Here is a 26,108-nt window from a genome sequence, read left to right as displayed (position 1 = left end):
GACGCGGTCAGTCCCACCTCATCCTCACCAAAAAAAACGGGGATAAAAAAGGAAAAAAAAACACTTAATTTGAATGTCAATGCATTTAGCACGAAAGTACTTATAAGAGTACTTATACGTCTTCTACTGGAGACGGGAACTAAGCTAGTCCAGCTGACGACAAATACCGAAAAAACAGAACACAACAAAGCTGCGTTACACAGTTTATTGAACTGTCGCAAGAATATAACGCGTACCACCCGACCAAGCTAGTGCTAAAGAGGTGAACCCCACACATTTTGTTTCATTTTACTTCAAGTAACGGGGTCTAATATGACAGACAAACACTGAGTATGATCATGACTTTTTTGCACTGTCTTTTTTTGTTATGGTATGTGCATGAGTACGTCAATCCTAACATCGCAAAGTGAATATCAGCTATATCTAGTTCAAATATGATTAACGCTGACTTATATCATGGTTTGGCAAGTCTTCATCGTCGTGGATTTCCATCAATCCTATTAAAACAGAACTTAAAATTTTGTTCAGGCCACAGACATTTTGCAGTAATGATTCCCCCACAATAGTCTGGAATAAAAACTGAGCTATCACTATTGACTTATATATTAGCCTGACCCGTGCATCTTACGATTCATTCGCGAAATTTGCGTCCCGTTTTCCATGGGTTCGTCGCAATTTTTTTTTTATCGCGCTTCAACACAACCGTCAGCTACACAGTATTTTTCATGTCACACCTTCTTAACCGCGTTATTTAACTCTCCACTGTCTACTCCTTCTCTTCCTCCCCAGTGTTCAGACTCGTTGTTCAAATGAGTAATACTTCAATCAAAATTGGAGAAAGTGTAACGTAAATGTGTTTCAAGGAATGTGACGAGTATTTTAGTGTTATGTCAAAATACGATAGAGGCCTATTTTAAATGATAAGATTTTAAATAAGAGAAAAAAAATATCTTTCCACATGCGCCTCACATATCACGCGAAAATGTTCCCTTTTATTGAAGACAATTGACTTATAAAATAGCCATGGTATAGGTGAAGAATATTACGTTAACGTATTGTTTTTTAACCTAGTCTAACACTCGATTTGTTCTTGTGTCCCGTCTGTGGACCATGTCCAACAAGAGCCTGGCGCTGGGCTTTTTCAGCCATCCTATCAAATGAACTAATAAACAAATACCAATCAGATGAATGGAAATAGAAGCCAGTATCGGAAAGAAAATAAGATATAATGCAGTGAGTGCTGGCGCTGGAAATTGAAGGTGATGTTACTAACATTTTTAAAGGGCTGTACAGCTTGTACGAAGATGGTTACAGACACGAGACAGTAATAATTTCATAATGAAACAGAAAGCAGAGCAAGCTGAGGTACACCACTAGAATTTTCATTGAAGTTACCTCGTCCGTGGATGCTAAACATTTGCTAAACAATGAAAATGTGCTTTGGCCGATGAAGCAAAATACTGACTGTTGATTCATTCCTTTCCCGCTGACAAGTCAGTTTTCATAAAAATTCTTTCAAACTGGTCTATGTATAAGCTTGCCTTCGATCGTACATCCAAGAAAATTTTGAATTCAGTTTCCTTCACGCTCGTCGGTAAAAATACAGAGAAAGTCAAGGAAGCGAAAGTGAGAATCAGTGAAATGACACGGAAGAGATGAAAGAAAGCCAAAACAGACTAAATATATTTAACAAAGAAAATAGCAAAACACTTGATACCTTTTGAGTGTCTGTTCTCTAACCAAGTCCCTCACGGCCTGTGAAGTACGAGCTGCATCACGGTTCTAAGGATGAGAACAAACGTCAGATGATGTTCTTAGGATGCTCATGAGTGAACATGGCTACCTGTAATACCTATATTCGCCACTTTAAAAACAAGGGCGCTGGAGCCAAAAATGCGTCACGCAATTGCTTCTGGGATCGTAACTGGGGACAGCGCCGTTCAGCTATTGGTCAATTTGTTTCCCTGTCCATAGAAACAGTCCCAGAAGTCTTTGAGAAAATAAATCGCCCCAGTTTCCCTCTTGTTTCGAAACTGGCGAATGGGCAAGAGCGAGCTCTACGTTAGCCTGCGTAGCAGGCGCTTGGAAGTAGTGGGCACAAGGAAAAACGGGCGCCTTCTCGTGTCTCCCTCGCACGCGCCCGTTCTCTCTTTCGCCCACTACTTCTAAGCGCCCGCTACGCAGGCTAGCTCTAAGCTCGTTTCGTTATCTTGAATTCAAAAGAAATAATAAAAATTACAAAATAACGCTAAACATGAGACGCCAGAATTAACAAGAATGATACTTCATCTCCTTTTTCTCCGCGTGCTTGTTTTATTAAAATTTGGGACGAATGCCACTGCATTACAATTCCACCATTTCGAAAAATGCTTACCAATCTCCTTATTTCTTCTTTCTCTGTATTCACCATCTTACTCCTTTCATCTTTGACGTCAATCACCTCCAGAATTTCTCTTTTTCTTTCTTCTTCAGCTTCTTTTACTCTGTTAAATTTAAACACTTGTTTGACCATAATATTTATTCTCCACCATCCTTTCCAGAATCGCCTTATTTATCTCTATTCCCTCGATCCCGAGCGCGACTGATTCTTTTGACACAAAAGACGAAGCGTGGTCTTTCATGGGAAGAAAACAGATCCACAAATCAACGCGCACCGCGATATAAAAGCAGCAAGGCCTGGGAATGAGCTTGTGCTTTCCTCAAAAAAAAAAGAAAGAAAGAAAATATCATTACCTTTGGAAGTTATGTTGGTGCTCATCTTTCTCAGCCTCAAGCTGTGATTTGACTCTCCGTTGTTTTGATGCTATTGTCGAGGTGGCCGTGTCTTTTGCTCGCTCGTCTTTCTATAAAAAACCGATTATGGGAAAGTTGAACCCACACGACTCTAAACTGCAACAGATCGAAAATCTGTGTCTTTCACAATGCCGACGCCCCTTCTAAGAAAACAAAAACTTTTCTCCTATACCCTTCCAAGCATGCGTACAGCAGTTAAAACCAGCGGTTTGTTCGTTATATACCTTCTTTGATTTCAAAACAAAGTACCCCGACAATTTTTGAAAACTAAAAACGAGGATAGGTGGCAGCTAGGGGTTAACAGAAAGCAAGAATGCTATAACTGGAAAGTGGAAAGCAAGCATTACCTCTTGCCTGAAGACCGTAAGTTCTTTACGCCACTCCTCCATATCACTGTTTAGTTTTCTCAGTTGTTCTTGCTGTCGTTCAACTCTTTCCGCTCGCTTGAGTCTGAGGGCACATAAAAAAATTCAGTATCTTAAAACATGAACAAAAAGTAATGGAACAGAGATGCACTAAATAGTGTAAATATAGCCTGCATAGCATAGCAGCCGCTTGGAAGTAATGGACGCAGGAAAGAACTGGGCGTGCCAAGCGACTACTACGCAGGGTACTATAAATAACATACGATACACCACTAATGGGGAAACGTGTGTGGTGAGCCCTACTTTTTATCCTTCATTGCTTTGTTTATGACTAGAAACGCACTTAGCCGCTCTAGTCTCCTCCTCTAGCGTAGTTAACAGGCGCTTCAACTTGGGTGTACTTAACAAATCGACAACAATTTTCCTTGGACTGCAATCTTATCGACCATAGAAATGACATCAAAATGTTAAAAACTTAAGTGGAACCACGAAACCGCAGGCGCAAACATCACGTCATTCCCATGGTCTGTGATCTTATCGAACATAGCTCTCCACCAATCAGCGTGTGAGAAATCGCTTAGTTATGGTAAAAGAAATGTTATGAACAGCTCTTCCAAGTCTGTAAATTACTGAAGCATAATTTTTCTTTGGTATGGCCTCGATCCACAGAGCTTAAATAGCACGTTTCTTGACAAGTGTAAATACAAAAAAAGCTTTTATTGCTGAAATGTACTTACTTGTTTTGTATTAATTGATTGTCCTTTCTAGCTAACTGTCTTTGATAATTCACCAAAGCTGTTTGGTGCTTGATTGCTACTTCATGCTGAAGGTTCTCTTCTTCTTGTCTAAAGTATGAAAATCAATTCTTACTGCGCTTTTCATAAACACGCGAACTCTTAAATTCAAAAACCAACTGACGTTTGCGTTTTTCGCTGCCGTCAATCATCTTAACGGACCTCTTAGGAAAAAGAACTTTGCTTAAACGGGTTCAAAAGGTCAAGGTTTGTGATCTGTGATTGGTGGATTTCGATCCGTTTTGTGTGTTTCTTTGTTTCAAGGTTCATTGCTTGTGATCGTAATTATGATTGACGGCAGCGAAAAACGCAATTGTGAAGGCGGCTTTTGAATTTTCGAGTTCGCGTGTTTGTGAAAAGCGCAGTAATATATCTTGACTCAATGGTAATTTTTAACTTGAATGTTTTGTTTTCCAATTTCAGATCACCTGATGTTAACCAATAGGAATATTTCTTTCAAATGTCGTCTTATCCGCGTTCATAATTTATGAAAGGACAAAAAAGGTAAATTCCCTAGAGAAAATGACTTTGTATAAATTGTAAAAACAAAACATACTAGCCGAAAATGCCTATACGTGATACGCACATGTGCGTTATTGACCAACAGTGAGGTCAAGACAGCCATTTTTGCGTTTCTATGGACAAAGTCGAAGTCGGGAGCAGTTGGCGAGAATAAGTAGCCAAATAGTCATCGAGGCTTTCATTAAAACAACTCCAACCCCGTCCCCCCCCCCCCCCCCCCCCAAAGTACTGTTGGGCCCCAGCAGTTCAGGCATTGAAATTATATTTACAATGGCCTGAATAATTATCCTAAAACAGCGCAAAACCGTTGCTAACCTTAACTGCTGAACAAGTCCTCTTCTTGAGCTGAGATGTTTGTTTCTCACAGCCCGATTTCTGCTTTGAACGTTCTATAAAACAAAATGATATTACTTTGATTTTTTTGCCACTCAAGCCAGCCTCTGTTTACATCTTCCAATTAAAGTTGTTTATTATAGAGGCTATGTCATGCCATCTGCTATGTTTTTAAAAAGCTAAAACGTGTCTTCACTCAACTGAATTCCAAACATAAAGGTACAGTTTTGTTATTTACTATAGGTACATTTTGAGTACATTTAATTGCTTCCTGTCGTCCGTTATAACGGATGCCAAGGATGGACAATAATTAAAACTTGAAAAGTTATGCCCGCAGTGCGTGCTCAGCTTCTCTGAAATTCATATCTTCTTAAATGGCCTGTTAAAGCCATAGGACATAGCCTATTTAAAGCCACACAATGTCTTTGAGCCACAAGGTCTTACCATGTTTTCATGATTAGACAAAAGATCCCTTTTTTCAATGGCGCTTTTATGTTTCTCTAAAAGATTCAGATGAGTCATTGTCCGGTGCAGTTCGTCTTCTCGTTTCTTCTGCCAAAGATTCTCTTCCTGCGGACAAGCAAAAAAGTTAAGTGCAAAAAGAACCAAACTTCACTATTCGCAAACATTACCTGCAACTCAGGTATGGGTCTTCATAGCTCAGTTAGTAGAGTACTGCAGCATTAAAACGCAGAGGCCATTGGTTCGAATCCCGTTGGGGCCCAATTTTTTTTTCGGGTTAATAATTTGCAACATCCTGCAAGCAAAGCCTTCTTTTGTCGTCTTTGGTGAGGAGGAAAAAAGTAGGCTGTCTGAATCACAACAAACCTTTGAGGTCGCCGCAGCCCGAACTTCTAGACTTGTCAATCTTGTTCTCTCTTGTCAAACTGTTTTTTTCGAGTGCGAGCATCCGTTTATTGAGAAACCGATGGTCATAACCGAGCTTGCTGTAGCAAGCACACGGCTACCAGGCCTGGGTTTGAAACTATATCCTAGCAACATGCCGAGCATGCACAACGAAGATGTCACTTAATTCATGCAGAGTCTTTCTCGAGTGCCGTATTTCCTCGAATAATAGCCGTCCCTCGATTAAATCGCCTCCCTTTGATGGAAATATTTAAAACAATCACCTCCCTCTAATACCCCTCCCTCCCTCCCCTCTTGCCATCTTCTCTTTCTTTTATCCCCTCCCTGTCAAGTTGGAGTGGAATCTGATCCAGCAAAACTGATCAGTGACCATTCAAGCTCTGAAAATTAATCAAGGAACCGAATTTGGAACATTTAAAAAGCCAATGTTCAGTTTATTTGATGTGATTTCTGCGGGTATAATAAGACAAAATATTTAGGGCACGACTTCCAGTGAGCAATATTTGAAATAATCGCCTCCCTCGAATAATCGCCCCCTTTTGATGCGAAGAAAAGAAATAATCGTCCCCGACTATTATTCGAGGAAACACGGACCTACGCCAAAATCTATCAAACGAAAGAAATACTCTGCTGACAGGGTGAATTTGCAATTTCTTAAATTACAATTACAACACTGGAACTTCTATCATTTAAAATTTGCTTTCCGCAGTTTGCATGATCTTTATTGCAGTACTTGTAGCGGAGCTCCTCGCGCGCGCGAAGCGGAGCACCATGGGTAAGAAAATTTGGTAAACTATCCATCCGAGAAAATTTGGTTATGACGTAGCGTACGCCCGCCCGCCCGTCCGCCCACCCGTACACACTCTTCATGTAAGCAGATGTCAAATGTCACAATAGGTCTTGCACAACTTGACTAGCCTCTTAGTTATGTAAGCCATCCGTATGAGTACGATTAGATTGACAGCTGTCAAAATCAGACATCCGCTGACAATTATCACATGACCATCTCGCGGGCTCAGATGAAAGACCAGTCGTTTTGCCCCTACATATAAGCTGATATAATATGTCACACTTACCAATTCAACATAAAAACGAAACTACGCCGGGCAAGGCTGTTGGCTGACAGTCGTTTAAAGTTATATTGGCAAGCCAAATTAAGGTCAATTGACAGCTGTCAAAATGGGACATGTGCAGACCACTATCAGAAAACTAATAACGTGGGCTCAATCAGGTTCGCTTAGGTACACGATCTGGCATTTTCCACTACATGCCGGACGGATATGTCTTACTCACACTCGTAGTCTGTTAATTCGAATATTCGCCATTCTAATGAAGGTTAATTGACAGCTGTCAAACTAGAGGATACGCTGACCATCATCACCTGAGTGTATCGCGGGCTCATTTGTCTATCCATTGAGGTCACGTAGTGTTTAAAGTTTTGCGCTGATATCTTATTTGATCACGGGCTCAATTCGAAGCCCCATAGCTTAGAAAATCTATCCATCTTAGAAAATTCGGCAATCACGTGACCGTACATCGACCACCCGCACCATAGGCATACCAATGTTTAATCTCACACTTTCTAGCGAGTTTGGGAGCCTGCAACCTGATATTGTACATCCATGTTTTGATTAATTGACAGCTGTCAAAATAGTGTTTCTGCTGACCAGTATCGCCTGACCCTATCGCGGGCTCAGGTATTGACCCACTGAGTTCGAGTGTTTTTTTGAGGGTATCCGCTGACAAGTTGCTACTTTTCAATTAACGCAGGTTCAAGTTCAATTTTCTTAAAATGCATATGAAATAAGTCGTGTTCATGAGCCGCACTTTTAAAATGTTGATTTCGAATTGACCTCGGACGCGAAAATTCAGCCGGCTTTTACATTTACATGCAGGGAAGGCAATCACCATGGATAATCCCTGCAATCACTTTTTACTTTTCTCACTGTCACGCGTTGATCACGCTCTACGTCCAATTTTTATGTTCTGATTGGTCAAAATTTGACAGGTGAGTTCATGCGGAAAATTTATGCAGCGTCTGGAAACTTGCTTACTGATAGCTGGAGCTGACAGAGTTTTGTGTCATCTTGTCTTGTGATGTTTTAAACGATCTTTTTCTACTTGGTGTACAAAATGAAATACGGCTGCTATCAAGATTGTTCTGTAATTCATGGCTGTCTTGTTTATTGCGCTTTTTGTTGACAAATGCACCGCTTGTCAAAGTCATTGGAAATCCGATTTCGGATGGCATCGTTTTCAAAAATGAGCTTACTCACTTGCCCTTGCTTGAGGCGTAAGAGGGTTGAAAAGTCTCAAGCGATTCTGGAACTCTTGATGACCTTCAGAAGCAGCATCTCGACTGGTAAGCCTGAGCAATAATAGTCTTTGATGTGCTTTTTTTTTTTTTCGGTTTCCTGACGTCGAGCGTATGGTTTATGCGGCTTAAGTTTATACACGAGCAATGATCTAACTTACAATAGTATCAGGTTTAAAAGCCTTTAGATATTTTTTGACCGCAAATTCAAAGAAAAGGTTCCGAAGATTATTTAGTTATGATTTTGGCTGTAAACAGAAAGCTCTGAGCGATTTTCTTGCCTCAGGTTCATCTTGAAAAAGAGCCAACACCGGGAAGCCGGCTTAAAACATAAATAAGCTTATGCTTACCTGACTCATGATTTTCAGAGACACTTTACTCTCAATACTTCTCTTCGTGAATGAAAATTATTGTCTCTGTACATGTTTGACCGAATTATATTTATTTTATTGATTGTTAGTAGTCTCTCTCGCAATTTTTATCGCTGCACCGGTTGTTTCCAGTCGAACTTAAACATCGCATGCAGGAATACTCAAAACGCCGCGCGTAAATATCACTCGCTTTTAAAGATTACACATAACCAAACCATACACAGTTTAATAAAAAAAGGGAAATAAAACCTAAACATAACAATTTCTTTATCATGTTGAAGCGTAAATGGTAACTCTATTAATCGCACTGCAAATTTGGTGCCTGTCAAAAGTGAGAACCCGTCCGGCTGGCCGAAAAGTGATTTGGGGAATTTTTTTAGCGTTTTCATTAAAAGCCCATAATTATTACCCTGCATATCACATAGGACCAGATTTTTCTAACTCAAAAGTCCCGGCATTATAGAATTCTCTTCATGAAAACGTTTTATAATTCAATGCTATAATTTGTTGTGCAAAGGAAGCGCGTGCTTTGATCGTCGTGGATATTGAATGAGTGCAAATTCTCTTGCAGAATTGTGAAAAACTGCAGAATTATAGGTTTGAATAGGGCAAAAAAGAACAAATTCTGTCCGAGGTCTGTATGATAAAAAAGGGCCTCATAGTACTGTTTACCTGAGACGTGGTGAGTAAAAGTATGTTTAAAAGGCTGGTTTACACGCCACCAGATTCGCCGCCAAGATTTACTATAGTAAACTAAACTTGTCGAACACAAAAAATCCGCCCTCATTTTTTATTTTGGCCTCTCTTTACCTAGGAATGCAACGTGTAAATTGGCTGCCACCAAGGACTATCGTGGCGCGTGTGTTTCTTAAAATTATATTTCGGGGTTGTCCAATTATCCATAGTCTCTCAAACAGAGCAATGTTGGAGAGACTGGTGAATGCCACATTATGATGCAACAGCTAATGTAAATACAATACACGAATAGGTAGGTCTATTTGTTTTGCAGGCCTAACCTACTGTGATCGAACATGATTGCTATTTTTGGGTGTACAAATAAGACTATTTAATAACTCGATGTAAAAGCTGTTTCACTCTTGGACTGTCAAATTATTTTTCTCTAAAATCACTTAGCCTTTGCCTCAAAAGTCAAATGAAGGTGCCCTGATCTGTGGATTACAAGTTTATTGTTTGATTTAAATTATGAATTTATATACGGGAGCTTCGCTTTTAGCCCTGGCTAAATCTATATATTAGTTTTTAATACCTGTTTCTGCTTTTTCTCAGTTTCTTTAATCTTCTTGGCAAGGAGTCTGTTTTCCTGGCAATGCAAATAAAGGGAACAATAATAAGGTCTTGGGTTATGGTCTCAGGGACTTGAAAGGCCACATGAATAAGATAATCAAAGTGACTACTACGGGCTGCAGGCAACAAATGAACTGTAAAAAACGAGGGTGGTCCTTTCTGTATACTTCGAGTCCCGCCATCCACCCCTTCTCTCCCGTGAGGGTGGGGGTGGGGGGGGGGGGGGGTAAACCTTGACCCTATTTAAAGATTTAAAGAAGAGCAAACAAAAATTGATCCCCTATTTAAGGCATAAACCTGAACACGAGACCCAATTCAAGGAAAAAACTAACAATTTAACGGAATTCTTTAAAAAGGTAAAGTTTAGTCTTAACAGATGACTTGATTCGCGTGTAGCTGGGCATTTACCCACTTGAATTTTAGGTTGATAAAATAACAGTACCCTACCTAAGGATCATACCAGGAACACAAAGCCAACAATGGCAAAAAAGATAGACTATACATGTGATGGAGATCCCCAAAAACCGTACCCCAATAAGCGGCACATACATATAATATAGGGCCTAATATAGGTATGTGCCGCTTGTTAGGAGTACCCGTCCCCTCTCCACATGGGCCTTCTTCCAGTCCCATCGTCTACAAAAGCACCACGGCCAACGCCTTCAAAGCTAGCTTGTTCCAGGCGTTCCGATGGTGGAGGCGACGCAAAGAAATGTGAGCAAGAAAACACAGCAAGAGGATCCATTTCGCGCCCCTCCACACTATCTCAACGACTGGAACAAGCTACTTTAAAGACGAGATATTGGGCTATTTAAAACGTTAATTCGGATTCTACTTTTACACGAGAAAAAAAATCACCTCTGAAGCATGCTCGCTCATGAGAGTAAAAGTTAGAAGTGTGAGCCCTGATGTTCAGGCCAATAAGGTTTGTATATGAAGAGCCCAAAACGATATTAAAAAGAAACAGTGCTCTTATCAGGATTTTCTACACTGGGGTCCACAGGACCCAAAGAGAAGCTAAAAGGGGGTCACGAGGGACTTGGATCAATTTAGGTTTCTGGGAAACTATCCACCTACCCCTCCCCTAACCCAACATTAAAGAGCTTAAGCAACAACGACGGCGACGGCTACAAAAACGTCAGTTAAAAAGTGAATTCGCGCTGCTTCAAACTTTATCGCGCTTATTACATCTCGTTTACTTCGTCAAATGTTGGCAAATGTTTTTGGAGTTGAATTCTAAAGGACTGCATCAAAGTTCAGGAAAAGAAAAGAAAGTTGTTGTCTTGTGTTCGCGTCCTCAACAAAACGTGAATTCAGGCACTTTCACGTTGTAGTCGGGCAACGACGGCAAAGAAATGTACAAAAAAAGCGTGATGCACGTGCAAAGTTGTTGTTTTGCTAATCAAACCTATTGCTTTTTTTGCCGTTATCGTTGCCGTCCGCGTCGTCGTTGCTTAAGCTCCCTAATATCACTTACTTCTCACTTACCGCAAAATGTTGGGTTAGGGGAGGGGTAGGTGGGCAGTTTCTCAGAAGCCCAAATTGATCCCACAATTTTTAAATACAGTTAACTCAACGTTTTACTCTGAGTTAAAGAAAAACGCACGTTCCTTTAGATCTTTCCCAACGAACAAACGGAAACATAAACGCTTTGTAATGAAAACGTACCTTAATGTGTTCCTGCTTTCGTTTCTCCATTTGCCAAGCGTAGTCTTTAGACAGTAGCATCTCTACTTTGTCTTTTTTAAGCCGCTGTTCGTTTCTTAGTCGTCTTGCCCGCACTTCGTACTAGATTGTCGTAAAAATGTGAAAAAGGCCTTTCATGAACCTAAGGTTATTCATCTCAATGCTATGGTTTCAAAAAAAAAAACAACAACAGCGACAAAAAGTTTCTTCGCCCTCTGCTCAAAGGTTTTTATGGCCTAAGAAATAAGTCTTCTTCACTAAGCCATTATCAAAATGTGATTGATTAGGTTTGGCCAAGTTAAGCAGTCAACAATCACCATCTATTTCGGGTAAAAAGGTGGTTAAATAGCAAGCCTATAATTTTGGCTTCATTCATCCTTTAGTTTGACTTTCTCTTCTTATGTTGAATAAAAAGAAAATGAAGACATTTTGAGGCAACAACAATTTTATACCCTCGCTACCATGCCCCCGATTGTTCAAACGTTGGATAGCGCTATTCACCAGAAAAATCACTATCCAGTATATAAGTATTAGGACAAACAATTGCGCTATCCAGCGGATAGTGATTTACCTAGTGAACAGCGTTGTCAACCCTTTGAACAACGGGGACTGGAGGTTTGTTTTTTCGCGTGCGGGCGGGATGCGTTGGTGTCGGCCTGCGCCCTATACATCTTCGGCCGAATCCCGAACACACGACTGAAATTACCGAAAGTGCCTGGCACCTAGGGTAACAATATTATGCCTTCAATAGGGTACTTGATCTTACATGCTTAGCATCTTTTGCTTTGTAACTCTCCCATATTTCTGCTTGTTTCTGTCGCTGTCTCGCCTGTCTCAGTTGTTCTTCTAACTTTTTTTGCTCGTCCCATTCCAATTCTAACATGAGCCGCTCCTTACGAGCTCTTTCTTCGTCTTCGTGTCGAGACATCATCAAGTCCACGATGCGTTGATCCTACGGAATACATCACACCATATCAAAAGCGCTTAGAAGTGTGCCACGCTAATTTTGCTATCCTTTTAAAAGCCTAAAACGTATCTTCGCGTCAATTGAATTCCAAAACTCATGGTCCAGTATTGTTAGTAAGACTTCATTTTAACACTGACACTGTTTCCTGTTGTCTGTTGCGAGGATGGAAACTTGAACAAGTATATGCTCGAGACAACATACATGTAGCCGCCATCACACAGGTACCATTCCAATTTATAAACAATACATTGTTAGCTCACTAACTAACTGGCCCCATCTATTAAGCCTAGTGGTTTCCTGAGGTCATTTCCGCTTCCATTCGCCATACATTGAACCATTTTCCTAAGTAACCCAGAAATAGCCAATATCGCCACCTATTCCAGGCTCTTGAAGTAGATATTACAAGTACAACTAAGAAATGCTCGGAAAAAATCGAAGCCCCTAGCGGGAATCGAACCCACGACCTTCCAAATACCGGCAGGACGCTCTAACAACTGAGCTATGAGCGACTCACATGGCGAGCAGGTCGCAGGTTTTGAGGTAGCCACAGGACTTCACATCTCACGAATACGCGGGACTAATCCCAGGCTCCCAAAATTTAAGAGTCCTATTGGACAATACCATAAACCCAGAGTCATGCGCATCCTCTCACGATGGCTATTATCAAAAGCGGAAATTAGGAGTTTTTTTTTTTTTTTTTTAAATGAGTTATCGAAAGCGTAATTCGTAGCAATACTTAAATGGTTTATATGTCGCAAACCTTAACGCAGTCCCATTTACATTTCGGTAACAAAACTTAGCCAATATTATTTCCAGGCCGGGGTAGTCAATGGATAAAAATCGGTATCGAATCATCAATCGATAAATCGAGAAAATCGGTAAATCTGATTTGATTGACAAGGATTTTATCGAGAGTCTTTGCAGGTTTCCAATATGAGCTTAATTCGATTCCAGACTTGCACTTTGCGCCTACTTCCCTTATCATAATTCGTTTTATTAGCGATTATTTTCATGATAATATGATTCTACACTGAAGAAAAAAAATCACATTCTGGTGAGTGAAATCGCCTACCTTCCCTGACAAACTTTTTCTATCCAAAACACTCGGAACAGAACGCAATCCTTCCAAGTTATCCAACGAAGATGTCCGTTTAATGCGCCGTGAGGCCGTTTTCCTAAAGGAACCTGAAGATGAGGGATTCTTACTTATCCTTGGAGAATGTCCCTCCTCGGAGCGCTCACTGCTGGTAGACCAAGCCTTTTCTGCCCCACTCCCTCCCTCTGAATCAGAACTCTCGGCGTAAGTCACAACACCACCGCGGGGGCTGATAGGACTGCGGCTTTTCGCGCTAGTATGACTGCTGTAAGAACAGTGATTTAACAATACAGACATGTCAGACAAACGCCGGAACGCGGCTAGTAGCAATTAATTCGCGATGGAAGTCTACTTTAAGTTGGGGGAAAAGGGGGCTTATCAAAAACCACCGAATCGCGCAAACTGTCTAGAACTGTAGTACTGTCGACAAAAACCAGCAATTCAAAAGTTAGTGCTTCTGATTGGTCGTGCCGCGTAGAAAATTTGTTTCAACCAATCAGAAGCACTACCCAGACCTGTGTAGTGACGCGTCATCAGTATGGAATTTCTGCGCTCGTTTCTCAGACGTCATTTCGCCCGGAAACCACTGGTGACGTCGCGAAAAGTCGGCTGTTTTCTCAGGCTAATAAAAAATCAACTTGAAAGATTGGAGGATGACTTTTTCTGTGTTGTGTTTTAAGTTGTCTTCACGAGACTTTCAGGCAAATAAACACCTTTTTTTTTAATTTACCGGGCCATATATGTTCAGTAACAAGACGCATTTCATAGGCAATGCAATACTGGGCCGCAGAGGGCATAGCTAGTCCTAGCTATTCCTATCCTGAGAAATAAAGAAACAGAGATAGAGATAGAGGTGCATTTTTAGATCAATTAGTTCGTTTGACTGTATTCCAGAATATGAATAATGGACTAAACTCAAAAAATTGGTTCTTTGGCTTTCAATCCATGGTACTGAATCCAGAAATCTGTCCCCGGTTGTTTTTCGGTGTAATTATTTAATAATACATAGTTATTAGTAGTTTTGATTCCAAGTCTGTTCTATTTTTTTTAAATCTGAAAATGACCCATCCCCTCCCGTCAAAAGACAATTGAGTGATCTCATAGGAAGGATACGACCCGCAAGATCCAGCCGCCATTTTGTCTTTTTTCGAAGGAGAAAGCTCACTTTATGATTGGGCATGCCACAGGCAGCCCACAAAATGCATTCTACGTGTACGGCCTGGTAAATTGACCAATCACAAACGATTTTATAAGCAGAGTTTTGTTAAAACAAGCAACGAAGAAGAAAAATGAAAGATTTATAACACGACGTTTCGGGGTCCTCATGACTCCATTAATCAAACTTCTCATCAATGGCATTTGCGAGACTGTAATATTATTCACACCTTACTCGATAATGGAGTCATGGGGACCTCGAAACGTCGTGTTATACATGTAAATTTTTCATTTTTCTTCTTAATCACAAACGAGTGTAGCAATTATCCAATACAAACCTGTATCTTGTTTTTCCTGTGGGAGGTCTCTGAGATTTAACATCTACTTCATACATGTTTTCTTTTCCTCTGTGATCAAATGTAAAATCCAGGTCTGAACATGAGTATGCGAGTGAATACCGATGAATGTGATTTGAATTTACATGTGCAAATGACAAAGACTCACTCCTCAACCAGAAATAGAGTATTTGGAGAAACAAATCTAGTCAAAACTCGTAATTATAAGTGGGACATTTACTGAAAAATTATCCTCTTATTTCAAGGTTATGATTTTGAAACGCATTTTCCCCTATAGAGCCTCTCCGTATAAACCCCCCTCGAAAAAAAGTCTTAAAAAAGGAATGTCAAAAGCCCCAAGTTTATTTTCGGTATTTAGCATGTACGGCGTTGAGATTTGCCTCTAAAGAAACGCGACATTTTTTTAAAAAAATAATAACAATACCGAAAATAATGACTCCATGTAATCAAACCTGGAATACTTTTGGCTCTCTCTAAGAGAGGATCTCCAAGCACTCCGTTCCTTGATTTCTTCTTCTTCAAGTGAACTGTTCTTTCCCCTTGTAAAGCTACTTACATCTCTCTCAGCTACATGAAAATCTAAAAAAGTATAAACAAAATTTGGATCAACAAAAAAAATACCAGCAAAATATCTTTAATTCATGAAAAGCTTTTGAATTTTATTCTTAGTTCATTTTCCAGCTCGTTTAAACCTTACCTGTGCCTCTAATTGGTGATCTTGTTAAATGTTTTATGTCTTCATTGTGCAAACCAGCTTCAATATTTCTCTCCCTCATTATTCTTTCTCTTTCATGTCGGCAAAGCTTCAGTTTTCCTGGAAATAAAATTCAGGTGCTAAAGCTTAATGCATGTTACAATAGACCTTTTCACAGCTCTTTTCAAACTATCTTCATGGACTACTTAGGGAAAATCTATTGACTCCGCGGGAAAGAGCATCTTTAATTAGTAAAATTACCCAGTCTGAAAGTGATCTGTTGAAAACTAGAAAACGTTTAGTTCCCCAAGATCGTGAAATTTTACAGAAATTTGTATGGTCGGGAGCAAACAAACTTAGCCCCCCCCCCCCAATTGTTCCCCCTATTACCACTTATTACCCCTTGTTATCCCTGATACACCTTGTTTCCACTTGTTACCCCTATTACCCCTTGTCACCCCTTGATACCCCTGTTACCCGTTGTTATCAGTTGTTACCCCTAATTACCCATTGTTACCCTTTATACCCCTATTACCCCTTGTTACATTTTCTTACCCCTGTTAAGCCTTGTTACCCCTTCTTATCCCCTGTTACCAGTAGTTACCCCTTGTTACCCCTGTTACCTCTGTTATTCCGTGTTACCCCTTGTTACCCTTTGTTACCCCCTGTTACCACTAGTTATCTCGTTACCCCTGTTACCCCTTGTTACCTCTGTTACCCCTTGTTAGCCATGTAACCCCTGTTACCAGTTGTTACCCCTAGTAACCCCTGTTACCTCTGCTGTCCCGTGTTACCCCTGTTACCCCCTGTTACCACTAGTTACCTTTTGTTACCCCTGTTGCCCCTCAATACCTCGTTACCCCTGTTACTCCTTGTTAGCCATCTAATCTCTGTTACCAGTTGTTACCCCTTGTAATCCACTGTTACCACTTGTTACCCCCTGTTACCTGTTGTTACCTCTGTTACACCTTGTTACCCCTTATTGCCCCTGTGACCCCTGTTACCCCTTGTTACCAATTGTTACCCCTTGTTACCACTGTTACCCCATGTTACACCTGTTACCCATTGTTACCCCTGTTACCCGTTATTACCCCTTGTTACCCCTGTTAACAAGGAGTAACAGGGTAACGAGTGGTAAAAATGGGTAACAAGGAATAAAGGGGTAACAAGGGGTAACAGGGGTAACAAAAGGTAACAAGAGGTAACAGAGGTAAGAAGGGGTAACAGAGATAACAAGGGGGAACAGGGGGAACAAGGGGAACAAGGAGGAACAGAGGTAACAAGGGGTAACGGAGGTAACAAGGCGGAACAGGGGTAACAAGGGGTAACAGAGGTAAGAAGGGGGAACAGAGGTAACAAGGGGGAACAGCGGTAACAAGAGGTAACAGGGGTAACAGAGGTAACAAGGAGTAACAAGGGGTAACAGGGGTAACAAGGGGTAACAAGAGGTAACAGGGGTAACAAGGGGTAACAGGGGTAAAAAGGGATAAAAGGGGTAACAAGGGGTAACAGAAGTAACAAGGGGTAAAAGGGGTAACAAGGGGTAACAAGAGGTAACAGGGGTAACAAGGGGTAACAAGAGGTAACAGGGGTAACAAGGGGTAACAAGAGGTAACAGGGGTAATAAGGGGTAACAAGAGATAACAGGGGTAACAGGGGTAACAAGGGGTAAAAGAGGTAACAAGGGGTAACAGGGGTAACAAGGGGTAACAAGAGGTAACAAGAGGTACCAGGGGTAACAAGGGGTAGCAAGGGGTAACAAGAGGTAACAGGGGTAATAAGGGGTAACAAGAGATAACACGGGTAACAGGGGTAACAAGGGGTAACAAGGGGTAACAGAGGTAACAAGGGGTAACAGGGGTAACTAGGGGTAACAAGAGGTAACAAGAGGTAACAGGGGTAACAAGGGGTAACAGAGGTAACAAGGAGTAACAAGGGGTAACAGGGGTAACAAGGGGTAACAAGAGGTAACAGGGGTAACAAGGGGTAACAAGAGGTAACAGGGGTAATAAGGGGTAACAAGAGATAACAGGGGTAACAGGGGTAACAAGGGGTAAAAGAGGTAACAAGGGGTAACAGGGGTAACAAGAGGTAACAAGAGGTACCAGGGGTAACAAGGGGTAGCAAGGGGTAACAAGAGGTAACAGGGGTAATAAGGGGTAACAAGAGATAACACGGGTAACAGGGGTAACAAGGGGTAACAAGGGGTAACAGAGGTAACAAGGGGTAACAGGGGTAACTAGGGGTAACAAGAGGTAACAAGAGGTAACAGGGGTAACAAGGGGTAACAGAGGTAACAAGGAGTAACAAGGGGTAACAGGGGTAACAAGGGGTAACAAGAGGTAACAGGGGTAACAAGGGGTAACAAGAGGTAACAGGGGTAACAAGGGGTAACAAGAGGTAACAGGGGTAACAAGAGGTAACATGGGTAACAAGGGGTAAAAGAAGTAACAAGGGGTAACAAGGAGTAACAGGGGTAATAAGGGGTAACAAGAGGTAACAGGGGTAACAAGTATAAACAGCAGTAACAAGGGGTAACAAGGTGTAACAGGGGTAACAAAGGGTTACAGGGGTAATAAGGGGTAACAAGAGATAACAGGGGTAACAAGGGGTAACAGGGGTAACAAGGGGTAACAAGGGGTAACAGAGGTAACAAGGAATAAAGGGGTAACAAGGGGTAACAGGGGTAACAAAAGGTAACAAGAGGTAACAGAGGTAAGAAGGGGTAACAGAGATAACAAGGGGGAACAGGGGGAACAAGGGGAACAAGGAGGAACAGAGGTAACAAGGGGTAACGGAGGTAACAAGGCGGAACAGGGGTAACAAGGGGTAACAGAGGTAAGAAGGGGGAACAGAGGTAACAAGGGGGAACAGCGGTAACAAGAGGTAACAAGAGGTAACAGGGGTAACAGAGGTAACAAGGAGTAACAGGGGTAACAAGGGGTAACAAGAGGTAACAGGGGTAACGAGGGGTAACAGGGGTAACAAGAGGTAACAGGGGTAACAGGGGTAACAAGGGGTAACAGGGGTAACGAGGGGTAACAGGGGTAACAAGAGGTAACAGGGGTAACAAGGGGTAACAAGAGGTAACGGGGGTAACAAGGGGTAACAAGAGGTAACAGGGGTAACAAGTGGTAATAGGGGTAACAAGGGGTAACCGGGGTAACAAGGGGTAACGGAGGTAACAAAGGGTAACAGGGGTAATAAGGGGTAACAAGAGGTAACAGGGGTAACAAGTGGTAATAGGGGTAAAAAGGGGTAACAGGGGTAACAAGGGGTAACAGAGGTAACAAGGGGTAACAGGGGTAATAAGGGGTAACAAGAGGTAACAGGGGTAACAAGGGGTAATAGGGGTAACAGGGGTAACAAGGGGTAACAGGGGTAACGAGGGGTAACAGGGGTAACAAGAGGTAACAGGGGTAACAAGGGGTAAGAAGGGGTAACAGGGGTAACGAGGGGTAACAGGGGTAACAAGGGGTAACAGGGGTAACGAGGGGTAACAGGGGTAACAACGGGTAACAAGAGGTAACGGGGGTAACAAGGGGTAAGAAGGGGTAACAGGGGTAACGAGGGGTAACAGGGGTAACAAGAGGTAACAGGGGTAACAAGGGGTAACAAGGGGTAACAAGGGGTAACAAGAGGTAACAGGGGTAACAAGGGGTAACAAGAGGTAACGGGGGTAACAAGGGGTAACAACGGGTAACAGGGGTAACAAGGGGTAACAACGGGTAACAAGAGGTAACGGGGCTAACAAGGGGTAACAGTGGTAACAAGGGGTAACAAGGGGTAACAGAGGTAACAAGGGGTAACAGGGGTAACGAGGGGTAACAAGAGGTAACAGGGGTAAGAAGGGGTAACAGGGGTAACAGGGGTAACAAGGGGTTACAGATGTAACAAGGGGTAACAAGAGGTAACAGGGGTAACAAGGGGTAACAAGAGGTAACGGGGGTAACAAGGGGTAACAACGGGTAACAAGGGGTAACAAGGAGTAACAAGAGGTAACAGGAGCAACAAGGGGTAACAAGAGGTAACAGGGGTAACAAGGAGTAACAAGGGGTAACAAGGGGTAACAAGAGGTAACGGGGGTAACAAGGGGTAACAACGGGTAACAGGGGTAACAAGGGGTAACAACGGGTAACAAGAGATAACGGGGGTAACAATGGGTAACAGTGGTAACAAGGGGTAACAAGGGGTAACAGGGGTAACGAGGGGTAACAGGGGTAACAACGGGTAACAAGAGGTAACGGGGGTAACAAGGGGTAAGAAGGGGTAACAGGGGTAACGAGGGGTAACAGGGGTAACAAGAGGTAACAGGGGTAACAAGGGGTAACAAGAGGTAACGGGGGTAACAAGGGGTAACAACGGGTAACAGGGGTAACAAGGGGTAACAACGGGTAACAAGAGGTAACGGGGCTAACAAGGGGTAACAGTGGTAACAAGGGGTAACAAGGGGTAACAGAGGTAACAAGGGGTAACAGGGGTAACGAGGGGTAACAAGAGGTAACAGGGGTAAGAAGGGGTAACAGGGGTAACAGGGGTAACAAGGGGTTACAGGGGTAACAGATGTAACAAGGGGTAACAAGAGGTAACAGGGGTAACAAGGGGTAACAAGAGGTAACGGGGGTAACAAGGGGTAACAACGGGTAACAAGGGGTAACAAGGGGTAACAAGAGGTAACAGGAGCAACAAGGGGTAACAAGAGGTAACAGGGGTAACAAGGAGTAACAAGGGGTAACAAGGGGTAACAAGAGGTAACGGGGGTAACAAGGGGTAACAACGGGTAACAGGGGTAACAAGGGGTAACAACGGGTAACAAGAGATAACGGGGGTAACAATGGGTAACAGTGGTAACAAGGGGTAACAAGGGGTAACAGAGGTAACAAGGGGTAACAGGGGTAACGAGGGGTAACAAGAGGTAACAGGGGTAAGAAGGGGTAACAGGGGTAACAAGGGGTTACAGGGGTAACAGATGTAACAAGGGGTAACAAGAGGTAACAGGGGTAACAAGGGGTAACAAGAGGTAACGGGGGTAACAAGGGGTAACAACGGGTAACAAGGGGTAACAAGGGGTAACAAGAGGTAACAGGAGCAACAAGGGCTAACAAGAGGTAACAGGGGTAACAAGGGGTAACAAGGGGTGACAGAGGTAACAAGGGGTAACAAGGGGTAACACGGGTAACAAGGGGTAACAATGGGTAACAAGGGGTAACAGAGCTAACAAGGGGTAACAAGGGGTAACAGGGGTAACAAGGGGTAACAAGAGGTAACAGGGGTAACAGGGGTAACAAGGGGGAACAGAGGTAACAAGGGGTAACAGAGGTAACAAGGGGTAACAGGGTTAACAAGGGGTAACAATAGGTAACAATTGTTAGCCCTGTTACCCCTTTTTACCCCTTGTTACTCCTGTTACCTCCTGTTACCCCTGTTACCATTTGTTACCCCTTGTTACCCCTGTTACCCTTTGTTGCCTCTTATTACCCCTTGTTACCCATTGTTACCCCCTGTTACTCCTTGTTGCCGCTTGGTACCCTTGTTACCCTTTGTTATCCCCTTTTACTCCTTGTTACCAATTGCAGAGCTATATCTTCGCTCCTTTAAGCCATTACATTACTTTAAAATTTGGCTCTTTCCAGCAGTGTTGACGGATTTTCCCAAACTGGTACATGTCAAAAGGTGAAAAACAAAAAAAACAAAAAAATGGGGAAAGGTTTGTTAAGAGGATGTCTAAAGATTTTAAATTATATCCAGGATTGAATGCAGATCTTTTCATTCTCTTGATGTTTTTTAAAAGATTTTCATACCATTTAGAGCAACAAAATCGATCAGCAGCCTCCCAGTACACAGACATTATTAGGCCATGGGGTTATAAAGAATTCTGGAAGGAACGCATGACGATCAGCTGCATGTAGCAACTTGAAATAAAACTATCTCTAACATTTGACAGTGACTTCACCAAACACTATACCCTTATTTTGGCCAAATTCCCTGAACTGATCACAACTCTGTTTAACCAAAAGACAGAGTGAAACAAAATGTGATTATTAAAAGCAAAAATTTCAACCTACTAAGTCTTTGCCTCTCATGTTCCTGGAAAACTTCATGCACAGCTCGATGAGAGTAATCAGTATCATACAGAGATTTGAATTCATCAACAAACTCCTCAAAGGACTTGTGAAGTAGTTCTACAGGCTATACGTAATGTAACACAAATTATTAGCACATTAACAGGGCTGTCATTACATCACATGTATGTAATTAGTAGCAGCCAGTAAATCAGCTGATTCTAACAAAACATATCTTAAACTAAAGCTGAATAGAAATAAATTCTAAAATACAAAAGTTATGACTGCCACTGCATGAATGTAATAACTGTCACTATTACAACTGAAGGGAATAAAACCCCAAGTAACATCTGTTAATTACCAAATTTCCATTCCAGTTTACATTGATTCTCATGCCGCTTCATCAAAGGGAGAATTTGATTTTAGATCAGGAGAAACACAAGGCCTTATTATGTTCCATGTATTTCATGTACTTAATTTGTACAAATTAATAATCACGTTAATTCCTAAAAACAACATTAAAAATACAACTCTACTTTGATTTCAATAAATGTAACTGCTACATTTGTTGATAACTTAGTGGAAATTTTAATAAATTTGAAAAATTGTTGCCTGAACAACCTAAATAGTTTGAATTGTGCCATATCAACTAGGCAGGGTTTTTGGTAGCATTTGGAAGTACCGGAGGCAGCGGTTCAGCTTGCAGATGTGCAGATGTTGAGTGCCAGAGGCACCAACTCCTAGGGAGGGTCCAGGGGTATGCCTCCCCGGGAAATTAAGGTACGTTTTCCCGTGCACGGTCACATTTGTAAAATTGGACTCTCTAAAATGCAATTTCCTGCGTTCCCTGGACCCGAATTGGGTAACTGGAAAGGTCTTTTCGGGTGTTAAAAAATGCTCACAAAAAATATACATGTGTATGACAGGAATTATCTCTTTTTTTTTTTTCGATTGTATGCATTTCATAACTAAGTGAGTAAAATAAGGGTCAAGTCTTTCTTTGGTTAATAACTGGAAAAAACGATTTTCACACTTATTATTTCACGAGTGAACTACTGGATGTTACATGTCAAACAACTGGAAGTTGCGTCCGGCCTGAAACGAAACCCTTGACTAGGGTAATAGTAATTTATAAATAACAAGAATGCTCTTACGAAAGTGTTAAGTAGAGCTTGTTGCTTGGAGATTAGATAAGAAATTAAAGGGGGATTAATTCTACACGAGACAGGATTTCCTCGCTAACAGTTTTTTTATATTGTATTCAATAATTAATTTGTTTCTGAGTTATTTGAGTGCACGTGTATAAATACACGAAAATCAAGGGTCTCAGTTCGAGAGAAATTACATCGATGCCAAATAGCAAAAATGTGATGAACATGGTGCGTCATTTCAACTTCACTTTCCCCAGTTTCCATGGTCTCTGCTAGGAACACCTGAGACAATTAACCCTTTTGGAACACACACATGAAAAGATAACAAAATAAACACCTGTATTTTAGAGCCTTGCTGCTAAAGCAAGCTTGACTATTAAATTATACTATTATTTAATAATAATTAAATTATTACACACTTGATGTCAGGTCCCAAGGGAAAAAGTTATTTATGTTTTCCGGAGAGTCCTGATGTTTCCCGAGACAACATCGAGGAAAACATTAGGACTCGAGGAAAAACAAAACTAACTGGTTTCCCAAGGGACCTGACATTAAGTGTTTTGACATATTTCTAAACTTTCACTTCAACAGCAACAAAAGAATAACCGGAGCATACCAAAACTGTCGACTCGGTACTTATAACAACACAAATCTATTTCGCAAAACCACTGAATGAATGATTTACAAAGTACTTTTCTTATATTATCTCATCTTTTTCCTCCACTAACTGCTGTTTCTCTTCTGGGATAACTTTAAAAATCATTGCTTTTTAGCTTGAGGCTTCGCGTTTGTGTTGTTGTGTTCTTTCACGAAAGGGAAAACTGGCAGTGTTTTTCCCTCCTTCTGTCACGCCACTTTCCACCATGCTTTGATCATGTGCTGTAATGTATCCCGAGCGGGGTACATTGCTTATCGCGATCAGGATACATTTGATTTTAGTCAAGGCCACGTGACCAAGAATCAACCAATGACAGTCCATGTCTAGTTGAGTGAAAGTCTAGGAAATTCAATATGTAACGATATGGTAATATTCTCCAATGTATACATACCTTTATCCCAAACCTTGAACAAGCCTATAGTAAAAGAATAAAATATAAATTTAACAGTCATCCATTGTTAAATAGATTTACTGTTAACATCTGGTGGCGATGCCCAAAAACACAACCACTTTTAAAATAATCATTATTTTCTTAAGATGAGGTTAAAATATTGTAATTCTGAGTCAAATGTTTGGAAAATTCATTTACACTGGTCAGAAATGTGACAAGGAAAGAGAAATGCTTTTTACAAACACGTACTTAAAAATGTTTGGATAGCAATTATTTCACTACATTTTGTGTAACACACTGAAGTTTCTGGAGTGTATTTATTTTATGAAGATTTACCTCAAGTGACCTGGGACTAGTCAGAACATAACGGCTTTGCTGAGCAGCAGCTTCCTCAAAGTTGTACAGATCAAGATGAAGGTTTGCAGCCATTTCTTTTACTTTTGAGGTTTTTCCTGACAGAAAAATAAAGTATTAGGAATTTTAAAAAGGCAGATTTGGTGGTAAACACTCTTTCATAAACTCACAGTCAGTAGCATAACATGTAAACTCATTTGTAACATGTACTGTACCCTTACTGAAGCTTTCCGGGATATCTATTTTTTCAGAATAGGTGAAAAAACTTTAAGTCAAATCTCATACTCGCAGCTGTTCTCATCCTTGAATCTGAAGCTCTCTGTTAACTATAGTTACTGAAGTACTTACAAAAAAACCTGACTAGATTGGATCAAAACCATGTAACCCAATCCTTACTTTTCTGTTAATTATACTGAGTTTTGTAGGCCAGTTGATCCTGCCCACTATCCAGGTTTGATTAACACCTCTCACAAAAGGAAGAAAAAACTTCTATCCAGGAAGTGAGGGAGGGGGAGGAATTAATATTTATTTTAGAATATTATGTCTGTTTACAGTTAATGGGCCCATATAACAGAGAGGGCTTATACAGAGAGAAGTACATGATTGTACTGTACCGGTATATATTTATAGCAGAACAGGGATTTCACAGTATTACAACATAGCTATAAAAGCACCATATCAAAAACATAAACCACTCTTAACGGGCTTTTGTGAGATCTGGGTTCTAAAATACACACACTAGCTACATGTACCTTTATATTTCTTATTATTTCAGATGGCGCAGTGAACGTAGAGCTTACACTTTACTAAAAAACAAAGGGGAAAATGACGAGTCCATCGCGAATGTGATACTGATTGCTCTTTTTAATATCCAAATAGGTCAAGATTAAAAATAAAACCTGATGACTTCATATATTTGGAATTTCAACTTTAAGCTTAAAACCATCAACCTCTCTAAATATTACAAGTAGAAGTATTGCGAACTTGATTTTACTTAACTTGCTAAATGAATATTTCTACTCTTAGATTGTTAGTCGGGTTTAAAATCCTGAGATCTGGAAATCCCTTAAATCCACGCTGGACCCACATGTGTTCCCACATGTCGAGCTCTCATATGTAAAGTTTTTAATAAGGATAAACATCGAAAATTATATATATCTTGATCTACAATCTTATCGCTTGGAATCGTTTTTAAAAACTACAAACACTGCCATAATAAACAATTCCCGTACCTTTTATAAGAGAATAAGCAAAACTATCGACCTACCTTTTTCAGTTGGCTCAAAAAATGATTCCCAGTAGTGATCATCTTCCATTCTGTTGTCAAGACGCCGTTGGAAACTTTTCGGAGACGAGTCGACTTTCCGTATTGTACTGGACTTTTCCTCTTGATCTTTGCGCTTTCTTGGCAAATAACTTTGTGCGAGCTTCAGAATATGCGATGCTTTTATCAACCGTTACCTTGAAATCACTCACTGGGATAATTATACCTTTGTTTTGTTTTTCTGTTCCAAAATTTCCCACGCTCGTTGAAAAATTTCGTTACAAGAAACAACGTTGTTGTTGACCAGCGGTCTTTCGATAACCGCTGGACAAAGAAAATCTGTTTTGTGGTCACTAGAAACGCCTGGTTGATTTTGTGTTTGGCTGTTCAAGGAGCTTGTTTTTTGAGGATTGATCACACATTTTGAAAGGCACGATGAAAATTCCTTCTCCAGAATGGAGTAGTAAGGTTCTACTGCTTTACAGGCAGATTTTAAAGCGAGGAAAGTCACTGAAGTACACAGATTATGATTTTTTTCGGCGGACGATCAGACGAGAGTTCGAACAGCAAAGGGATGAAGTGGAAATCAAAGTCATTAAGGAACAGTACG

At 41.0% G+C, this 26,108-nt stretch overlaps 1 protein-coding gene across 2 annotated transcripts; it reads right to left on the bottom strand.

Moving 5' to 3' along the window:
- Positions 1-190: 190 nt before the first annotated feature.
- On the bottom strand, positions 191-25,769 carry LOC140930742 (uncharacterized). Of its 2 annotated transcripts, none has more exons than XM_073380447.1 (19): positions 25,502-25,769; positions 24,217-24,332; positions 23,881-23,904; positions 21,684-21,807; positions 15,622-15,738; positions 15,377-15,503; positions 14,907-14,975; positions 13,390-13,678; positions 12,117-12,302; positions 11,333-11,452; positions 9,627-9,680; positions 5,252-5,377; positions 4,790-4,863; positions 3,896-4,003; positions 3,141-3,243; positions 2,734-2,843; positions 2,375-2,483; positions 1,718-1,782; positions 191-1,162 (listed from the first exon to the last, which is right to left on the bottom strand). In XM_073380447.1, exons 1-19 carry the CDS (start codon positions 25,548-25,550, stop codon positions 1,063-1,065), a joined length of 2,070 nt encoding a protein of 689 aa, XP_073236548.1. In that variant the 5' UTR covers positions 25,551-25,769; the 3' UTR covers positions 191-1,062. The 2 variants fall into 2 exon arrangements, with proteins under 2 accessions (XP_073236548.1, XP_073236549.1); XM_073380448.1 differs by lacking the exon at positions 25,502-25,769 and adding an exon at positions 24,987-25,087.
- Between the last annotated feature and the right edge of the window lie 339 nt (positions 25,770-26,108).

This window comes from Porites lutea, chromosome 3 (assembly GCF_958299795.1).
Source record: "Porites lutea chromosome 3, jaPorLute2.1, whole genome shotgun sequence".
Classification (NCBI taxonomy): domain Eukaryota; kingdom Metazoa; phylum Cnidaria; class Anthozoa; order Scleractinia; family Poritidae; genus Porites; species Porites lutea.
Note: the sequence above shows the minus strand (reverse complement) of the source record. Positions and strands in the feature narration are given on the sequence as shown.

What these genes read in the sequence shown, in the direction of transcription:
- LOC140930742 (XM_073380447.1), bottom strand. Translation starts at nt 25,550, where the DNA reads ATGGAAGATGATCACTACTGGGAATCATTTTTTGAGCCAACTGAAAAA. An exon ending in GAAAGCAGGAACACATTAAG is followed by an intron (nt 9,681 to 11,332) that starts GTACGTTTTCAT and finishes TTGCATTGCCAG; the next exon opens with GAAAACAGACTCCTTGCCAA. An exon ending in AAGAAGAAATAAGGAGATTG is followed by an intron (nt 1,783 to 2,374) that starts GTAAGCATTTTT and finishes TCTCATCCTTAG; the next exon opens with AACCGTGATGCAGCTCGTAC.